The sequence below is a fragment of the Priapulus caudatus genome, unplaced genomic scaffold (assembly GCF_000485595.1).
Source record: "Priapulus caudatus unplaced genomic scaffold, Priapulus_caudatus-5.0.1 Scaffold630, whole genome shotgun sequence".
Taxonomy (NCBI): Eukaryota; Metazoa; Priapulida; class Priapulimorpha; order Priapulimorphida; family Priapulidae; genus Priapulus; species Priapulus caudatus.
In genome coordinates this window covers 58899-67335 of record NW_014577691.1, presented here as the reverse complement: position 1 = coordinate 67335, position 8437 = coordinate 58899, and the positions used below count along the sequence as shown (strand labels likewise).

General features: G+C 50.7%; 2 protein-coding genes across 2 annotated transcripts in view; both read right to left on the bottom strand.

Moving 5' to 3' along the window:
- The window catches only part of LOC106812281 (histone-lysine N-methyltransferase SETD1B-A-like), a 21406-nt gene extending 13819 nt beyond the window's left edge, over nucleotides 1-7587 (bottom strand). Inside the window, exons 1-13 of the mRNA XM_014816114.1 lie at nucleotides 7391-7587; nucleotides 6900-7066; nucleotides 6673-6774; nucleotides 5802-5927; nucleotides 4804-4948; nucleotides 3618-4194; nucleotides 3275-3434; nucleotides 2912-3106; nucleotides 2624-2791; nucleotides 2162-2266; nucleotides 1908-2036; nucleotides 1170-1331; nucleotides 303-573 (exon numbers count right to left, since the gene is read on the bottom strand). Of these exons, the coding sequence (XP_014671600.1) occupies nucleotides 303-573; nucleotides 1170-1331; nucleotides 1908-2036; nucleotides 2162-2266; nucleotides 2624-2791; nucleotides 2912-3106; nucleotides 3275-3434; nucleotides 3618-4194; nucleotides 4804-4948; nucleotides 5802-5927; nucleotides 6673-6774; nucleotides 6900-7058 (2299 nt within the window). The 5' untranslated portion in view covers nucleotides 7059-7066; nucleotides 7391-7587. The remainder of the gene's footprint in view (nucleotides 1-302; nucleotides 574-1169; nucleotides 1332-1907; nucleotides 2037-2161; nucleotides 2267-2623; nucleotides 2792-2911; nucleotides 3107-3274; nucleotides 3435-3617; nucleotides 4195-4803; nucleotides 4949-5801; nucleotides 5928-6672; nucleotides 6775-6899; nucleotides 7067-7390) is intronic.
- The window catches only part of LOC106812280 (histone-lysine N-methyltransferase SETD1B-like), a 6791-nt gene continuing 5544 nt past the window's right edge, over nucleotides 7191-8437 (bottom strand). The window contains exons 5-6 of the mRNA XM_014816113.1: nucleotides 8218-8366; nucleotides 7191-7320 (exon numbers count right to left, since the gene is read on the bottom strand). Coding sequence (XP_014671599.1) covers nucleotides 7191-7320; nucleotides 8218-8366 — 279 coding nt within the window. The remainder of the gene's footprint in view (nucleotides 7321-8217; nucleotides 8367-8437) is intronic.

The following is an 8437-nucleotide window of genomic DNA, read 5'->3' as shown; positions in this document are numbered from 1 at the left end:
TCTCTCTCTCTCTCTCTCTCTCTCTCTCTCTCTCTCTCTCTCTGCTTCTCTCTCTCTCTATCTCTCGCTCTCTCTCTGCTCTCTCTCTGTCTCTCTCGCCCCTCCCCCTACTCTTTCTCCTCCTCTCTCTCTTCCCCCCATCCCACCCCTCTCACTCACTTGTTCTCTCTCTCCCTCTCTCCTCCACCTCCCTCCTCCCTCTGTCTTTCTCCTCCTTTCTCTTTCTTCCCCCATCCCACCTCTCTCCCTCACTTTTTCTATCTCTCCTCCTCCCCCTCCTCTCTCTCTCCCGTCCACTTCACCCATCTCGATCACCATCACCATCACGGCTAACGCCACAGTCGTCGCGCGCCGCACCTTGAACGAGGGCATCTTTGGCATGGACGCGCGCAGGCCGAGACGAAATCCGAGTCCGGACTCCAAACCGATCCCGCCGGACCTCCACGGCTGCGCCGAGTCGAGGAACGACTGCAGGATGCTCCCCGTCTCCTTCGGCGGTGCGGCGGCCTGCGAGATCTGCACAACAGGGGGAGCCTCCAGCTTCTTCTGCAGCTCCTCCTTGTAATTCGGCGGCTGCGGACAAAGGAAGCGGTCGCGGATACCGAGATGAGAAGCACGCACGTCGACGGACGGAAAGATTCAGTTAGAAAGAAATGTAACGTGTAAATTCACGCTAAGAAGGGTATGCTTGCATATATACCAAGAAGTTAAAAGTATATATGGACGAAAAGATTTAGTTAGAATAGCAAATAGGTTGAAATTTTACCTACAAAACCGCATGTCAAGTAGGCCTTCTTTTATCTACTGACCACGTAGGCCTTATTTTATCTCCCTCTATTCACCATGTAAGGGCCTACGTGGTGAGTAGATAAAATAAGGCCTACGTGGTGAGTAGAGAAAATAAGGCCTACGTGGTGAGTAGATTAAATAAGACCTACGTGGGGAGTAGAGAAAATAAGACCTACGTGGTGAGTAGATAAAATAAGGCCTACGTGGTGAGTAGATAAAATAAGGCCTACGTGGTGAGTAGATAAAATAAGGCCTATGTGGTGAGTAGATAAAATAAGGCCTATGTGGTGAGTAGATTAAATAAGGCCTACGTGGTGAGTAGAGGGAGATCAAATAAGACCTACATGTTGAGTAGAGGGAGATCTATTTTATCTACTCACCACGTAGGTCTTGGCGTTCTGCTCCTCAGTGTCCCACCAGTTCTCCAGCACCTTGAACGCGCACGTCTCCACCATGCGCTTGCCCAGATCTCGCTTCATGATCGACTTCAGGTCGAGAACGAAGCTGTCGACGACCGCGTCCACCGTCTTACCGTGCGTGTCCTGCAAAGCACGAACCAGCAAAACACTCACGGTCACATCACACCAAGCACCCACACTCACGGTCACATCACACCAAGCACCCACAGTCCTGTCACACCGTGCCATAGTTACAACACACCGTGCCAGTAACATCACACCGTGCCAGTTACATCACACCCAGCCACAGTTGTGCAACACTGTGCCAAAGTTGTCACATCGGGCCACAATTATATCACACCAAGCCACAGTTACATCACACAGATGTACCGTTGGTCATTTTGTCACTTAAATCACACAGACAGCTTGTCTAATAAAATCACTGTGGGTAATATTGCATAGTCTACATTACACATGGCAGGTAACATCCTAGGTGGCAGTATCATGCCTAAAATTAAGTCAAAAGAACCCTCCCATACAAAACATTCAGTGTAACATGCATACACACCTGCATATATACACATGTACGCATGCATTCACTAGTGCACACACGCACACACGAACGCACGCACACACACACGCACACACACACATACACTTACACACGAGACGAAGCAAAACACACAAAGAACAAAAAAAAAGTAAAACGCAAATGAATACCTCGTCGCTGTCGTCTGCCTGACTGTGAGTGGCGCCATCTGCAGTGTGCGGTGGGAGGTAGTTATAGGCCATGTACTGGCTGGCAAACATATCGCTGTTGTAGGTGGGCGGCATCTGCGGCGGCGGCACCTGAAACAAATGAACATCTCTGTAATCGCTTCCATCCGGGTTGCGGCGAAATATGCAGCCCTACTACTTCACAACTATTACCACTATGAGAAAAACTGAAACTGCGAGTTGAGTGTTGCACACACCTGACTGCTAGCCGATGTCATCGCGTAGCCCGGGTAACCGGTAGCGGTGGCCGTGTACGGCATCTGCATCGCGCCCGGCGGCCAGCGACCCATGCGGATCATCATCTGTGAAGAAACGACAAGAAGATCGCGGTTTCAACGTAGGAGAGACAGGACGAGAAAGAGGTAACGAGCATTAAAAAGATCATAGAAAGAAGACATGGAAAATGTTGAGGGGAAATGAAGAAGAAGACGATGACGAGGAGGAGAAGGACAAGGAAGAAGAAGAGGAGGAGGAGGAGGAGGAGGAGGAGGAGGAGGAGGAGGAGGAGGAGGAGGAGGAGGAGGAGGAGGAGGAGGAGGAGGAGGAAGAGGAGGAGGAGGAGGAGGAGGAAGAGGAGGGGGAGGAGGATGAGGAGGAGGAGGCGACGATGACGAAGAACAAGGACATGCACAGGAGGACCACCCATCCCACCCACTCACCTGCATCTGTTGATTCCTCACCATGTGCATGTACGCAGGATCCACAGCCGAGTATCCGGCGCCCGGTGCAAACTGCATCCCCATCTGCCCGCACAGCTGCGGCGGAAACCCCATCGGAAAGCCCTGCGCGCTCGACGTCGCCACCGCCACCGCCGCCGCCGGCGCCACCTGCTGGGGAGCTGCGGCCACAGATGTCGGCGCTTCCGGCATCGCCGCGGCGACGGCCGCCTCCTCCTTCTTCTTCGCCTTCTCGCCGCCGCCTCCTCCTCCGCTCGCGGCAGTAAGCACCTTCTGCTGCAGCTCCAGCACCTTCTTGTGGATCTCCTGCACGCGGTTGCCGACGGCCGCCGGCGCCGCCTCCGCCGCGCCGGGCGTCGCGGGCGAGGCGCCCCCTATGGGGCTGTACGCAGGCGCTGGGATCTCCATCTCGATCTCGTCCTGAGTCGGCGTGCGATCGGCGTGGTCCGCCTGCGCCGGCGGCGTCTGCTGCGACGGTGGCGCCCCCAGACGCTCGGGCAGCGGCGGGGGGTCGCGGCGCGGCGGGGGTTTCGTGGCGGCGGCGGCGGCGGGGGGCGGGGCGACGGGCGTGCGGCGGCCGTCAGAGCGCGCGTCCGACGCTCCTCCCTCGTCGCTGCTCATCGAGGAAGCGACCGCGAAACCCTGCGTCGTCTTCAGCAGCGCGTCGATGCGGCTGTCAAGGTCGAGTCGAGGTCGTGACTCGCGGTTCTTCGTCGCCGCGGCGACCGCGCGCTCGCTCTCCACCGTCGCCGGCTCCGCGCTCGGCTGTCGGCACGACGACGGCGTCGTCTGGCTGGAATGGTACCCTGAGGGAAGCGAGGAGGCGGAGGATGGGGCGACGGAGGGAGAAGAGAGCGGGAAGCTGGCTTCGGACGGCGTCGCGGTGGACGCGTAGCCGCGGTCGGCCGACCGGTCGCCCGGCGTGTGCTCCTCCCCGCGACGGTCACCGCCGCCGCTGCGTCGCCGCGGGTCCTGCCCCCTGGTGGCGCCCCGGTCGTGGTCGCTGCGGTGCCGGTGCCGGCCGGACTTCGCGTCGCCGTGCTCTCGCCGGTCGCGATCGTAGCCGCGGCGACGGTCGCCATGGCGACCGCCGCTGCAGTGCTCGCGGTCGTAGCGGCCGTCCTTGTAGTCGTGCCGCCGGTCCTTGTGGTCGCGGTGGTGGCGCCGGTCGCCATAGCGGTCGCCGTAGCGACGGTCACGCGCGCCGCCGCGCTCGTCGCGCTTGCGCGTCTCCGGCTCGGCGAACGCCTCGCTGTACGAATCGCCCGACCCCGACGTGCCACCGTTGCCGGCGCCACCTTTGTTCTTGCGCGCGGCTCCGATCAACTGCGTCAGCTGCGTGGCGAGCGTGTGGATCTTGTCTTCGACGTTCGGCAGTGGCGGAGGCGCCACCGCGTCGGTAGGGGGCGCCTCGTCGGCGGAGGTGCGGCGTCGCGGGTCGTGCGGGTGCAGCAGCTGGTGTTTGTTGCTGGCGTCGGTGGCGGGCGACGTCGTCGGCGGGGCCGCCGGTTTCTCGCCGCATATCTCTGCGAGCAGCAGCTCCCGTGCCTTACCTGCAGCGAACAGACGAGACGGATTACACCTCAAACATCGCACCGAGACGAGAACTTACACATGACAGAGGTTGGACACATCGGATTTATTTCCTTTTTTTTATTTTTACGGTTGTTTGTAAACTAAGGTCGCGTGTTACATTAAATTAACGAATTATAATTACCTTTAAATTTACAAACTTTAAACAACCTTTATTAAATTTAAACAACTTAGACACGTTGTGTATAAAAATTTAGACTGCCAAGACACTCTGTATTGAGCACCGTAGACATAACACATTGAGCACCTTAGACACAACACCACTGACACATTTAGACATAACACTTTAAGCACCTTACACAACAGTTTAGCCACTCAAATGAACAGCTCAGACACTTGATATGACATCTGTAGCCAATACCTTAGACAAAGTGACACCTTATACATAACAATTTAGACACCTTGGACATAACACCCGAGACACCTCATAGGTAACAATTTAGACACCCCGGATATAACACCCTAGACACATTGGACACCTTAGACATAACACCCGAGACACCTTGGACATCTTAGATACGACATATTAGACAGCTCACAGCATCAGCACGCTCGCTCGGCCCACGTACCGTGGTTGTCGACGAACACGCTCATGACCTTGCCCATGACCGGCGTGTGGTTCAGCTTCTCGATGCACGCCCGGGCCGACATCGTCGACACGAAGAGCACCTTGGCGATGCCCGTGTGCTTGCGCGTCTTCGGATGGTAGAAGATCTACGCAGAAAGAGAGAGAGAGAGAGACGGGAAAGAGGGGAGGACGTGTAGACCCCTCAGGAGAGAAGTTAACTTGCCGGTCGTTCACAACTGGCTTCAATCGTACAGTCGAGAGGAGAGAGACCTTCATCACTATCCGGTCTAGTTCTCAGTACGAGATATTCCGCGGTGTCCCCGCTGTTTTTAGTCCTAGAAAGGTGTCCTCCTCTTGTCTGGGAGTGGACATGTCCCAGGAGTCCAAACCTCAGCATCTCAATGGTCTAGTTAGAGTAGATCCTTGGTCTAGTTAGTACGCAGATTTCTGCGGTGTATTTTAGGTCTTAGGAAGTGTCCCTCTGCGTGACTTCCCCAGTAAGCTCAAAACCTCACATCACCAAATCGGTCTAAGTTAGAGTAGATCTTGTCTAGTCTAGTTACGCGATTTTTCGTTCGGTGTTGTTACGGTCTTAGGAAATGTCCCGGGACTTGTGGTACATGTCCTCCCACAGCCTAGCAAGCATTTACGTCCACACATATATCTATTATATGATACGTCGCACTTAAAAGCAAAAATTCAAAACTCCTATTATAGTAACAGGTGTCTGTTTTTAAAAGAGGTGGATTGGGCTATATAATCAGCTGTCAACTCCAAGAGCCCATGCACCCGATGCGTTATTGTTTAATTCTTTAATTTTACAACGCCTCAGACTGCAGACTACCTTTTTCCCCTTTTTTTTTGCTGCGGACTCGCCCTCTTTGTTTGAGGGTTAGAGGCGTCCAGTTGGAGCTCCCTTGTTCAAAAGTTAATTTCTACCCATGGGTATTCTACATTAACAGTGAGCTTCCAAACTGCACGAGGGATTATGCTAAATACCTGTCTTTCCTCCACTGTGCCAAACTTACGACACATGTCGTCAAGAAATGCCTCGCGGATGTTATCGTTAAGGTTCGCAAAAGTGAGTTCCCTTGGAGGTGGTGGCCCTACATAGTTGGCATCAATCTGCATAAAATAAGAATTCAATTTTAGACGTCTTCCTATACAATTGCAATAATATACTATAGTGAAAGAGGGTTAGTATGTCTTGACGGTCGATCTGCCTTTACCAAGCAACACATGTATTTTGAATGTAAATAGAGTCAGGCCTGTTCAAAGAACACTCAAGTGAAGCCCCAAGTGTATATTACTTATTGGTGATCAATCATTTCATAGATCAGGGTGCAAAACTAACATGAGTCCGGAGTCAAATACTACCTGATTTACTGTCGGACTCCCTGATTTGACATATGCAGGAGTCCGTGTGACTCCCTGAAAATTCTGCCATACAAACTAGTTCGTTCCGGAGCATGGCCTCGCGGAATTACCGTATATTTTCAGCTAATGTCCAAAGAAAATTTGGCAGACGTGCAACTGCATGAATTTTAAAAATAAGCACATGCGTTACTGTTAATATCTTTAATTTTGAACCTCAGACTGCGGACTCACTCTTTTTGAGGGTAGAGATTCCGCTGGACTCCAGTGTTAAAAAGTTAATTTCTACCCCTGTAGATGGATTCACTGTATAACCACCACATTAGACAAACACAATTTGTACTTTATAGGCAGTTTTCCATTCAGATGTGATTGCTACCACAGCTTTCACTGTCCTGCAGGATTTGACAACCTAATCTAGGTGTGACATACAAGGATTTACGTTATCAGCTTACGTTATCCATCACAACTTTTGAGTGCGCAGGACAAACGTTACCTTCATCTTTGGTACGGGAAGATCCGCTGGCTCTGTGTCCTTCCAGAGTCTGGTGAGCCTCGAGCGTGGATCTCTCACATCAACCAGTGGCTGGTTCACCTTCTGTTAATGTATAACAGTATATGTTAACCATACTACACTCACAGCTATTCCTGAAGCAATAACCATTTGCCGACATTCAGTCATACAAGAGGAGGCACTGACATGATCACGCTGTGCATTCTTACCCCCGGTATGATCCCATCATAGCGGATGACCTTTTGTTTGCCACGTCCAAGGAGAGGATCAGCAATCAGCTTGAAGCTCTTGTATTTGTGTTCTTCCTGTGAGGGTGGGTGGCGATGCCCGCTGTTGCCCATGCCTCCTCGAGACATCACCCCATTCATACTCACCACTGAAAGAGAGAACAATGATTAACTCTGTCTCCATCTAACTTCATAGGCTGGTTAGTGGCTATGTACTGCATCTCGATTTTCATTTAAATCAGTTTAAGTTAAATATAAAATGCAGAAACGGTCTCAGTTTATACAAGCATCAACCAGAAAACTACAAGTTGCTCCAAACACGTCGGATTTCAGCGATATGTGCATTTCTACGTCTCTAACATTATGACTTGGTAGTGTGTGATGACACCTTGTATTTGTACACCTGTAAATACGAACCACGGCACGTGTAAACATAAACAATAATGAGAGTTGTATACGTAATACTGTCTCACATTATATAGAAACTTGAATCGCGATCAACACTCAATATATCACAGTAGCGCTTCCTAAACCTACAATGCTTGGTTCACCGATACTTCATGGTCCATATACACTCATAATATATGAGAAATGTAATCTGCTTGAGCTACTAAACCCAATTTAGTGAAGAAGTTGACAAAGTTCCATTCCGCGAGTAAGTTTAGCTCTCCTGCCGTCGTCCCACAATGCACTATATGGAGATTAGGCGGTTTTCCGTATCGATATATTTATCGTTACTATTAATGTAACTTTGTAAATATAACAAATTATCTGAGGTAGTTATAATAGGAAGATTACTGTAATACAAAATATATATTAGAATATTTTTTAAATGCATTTTTATTTAGTATAGTATCTGGTATAGAATACGAGCTCTGTTTTACTCGCGTGACCTTTGACCCTCCTATCTTTATGAATGTGAAAATGCAGTTAAATCTTTATGTGAAATAATAAGGTTTTATGAACGCAGCGAACCGTTTTTAGCAATACAAAGTGTAGTATTTTTATACTTAAAACTATATTGATCAGTAAAATATAAAAATGGATCTTTTATAGTATAGCTGATGCTAATCCCACCCAAGTAAAAGGTACACTAAATTTACATGTATGATGACAGTACTGCCACTGGACATTTGTATCGTGTATCTTGGTACCCTCTCTTGTATTTCACAAGGCACTCGATTCGGCCCAAGGATAGAGAACATGGGTCCCAATGAAACCAATGTGCTTGGCTAATACCCTGACCTTAACCCTAACCATAACCCTAACCTATTATATTGATATAATATTATCCACGTACCCGTGGTTGTCGACGAACACGCTCATGACCTTGCCCATGACGCGGCGTGTGGTTGCAGCTTCTCGATGCACGCCCGGGCCGACATCGTCGACACGAAGAGCACCTTGGCGATGCCCGTGTGCTTGCGCGTTCTTCGGATGGTAGAAGATCTACGCATCGCGACACGAGAAAGAGAGAGAGAGAGAGAGATGAGAACTTTGGCTCAGCAATTGGTTCAATC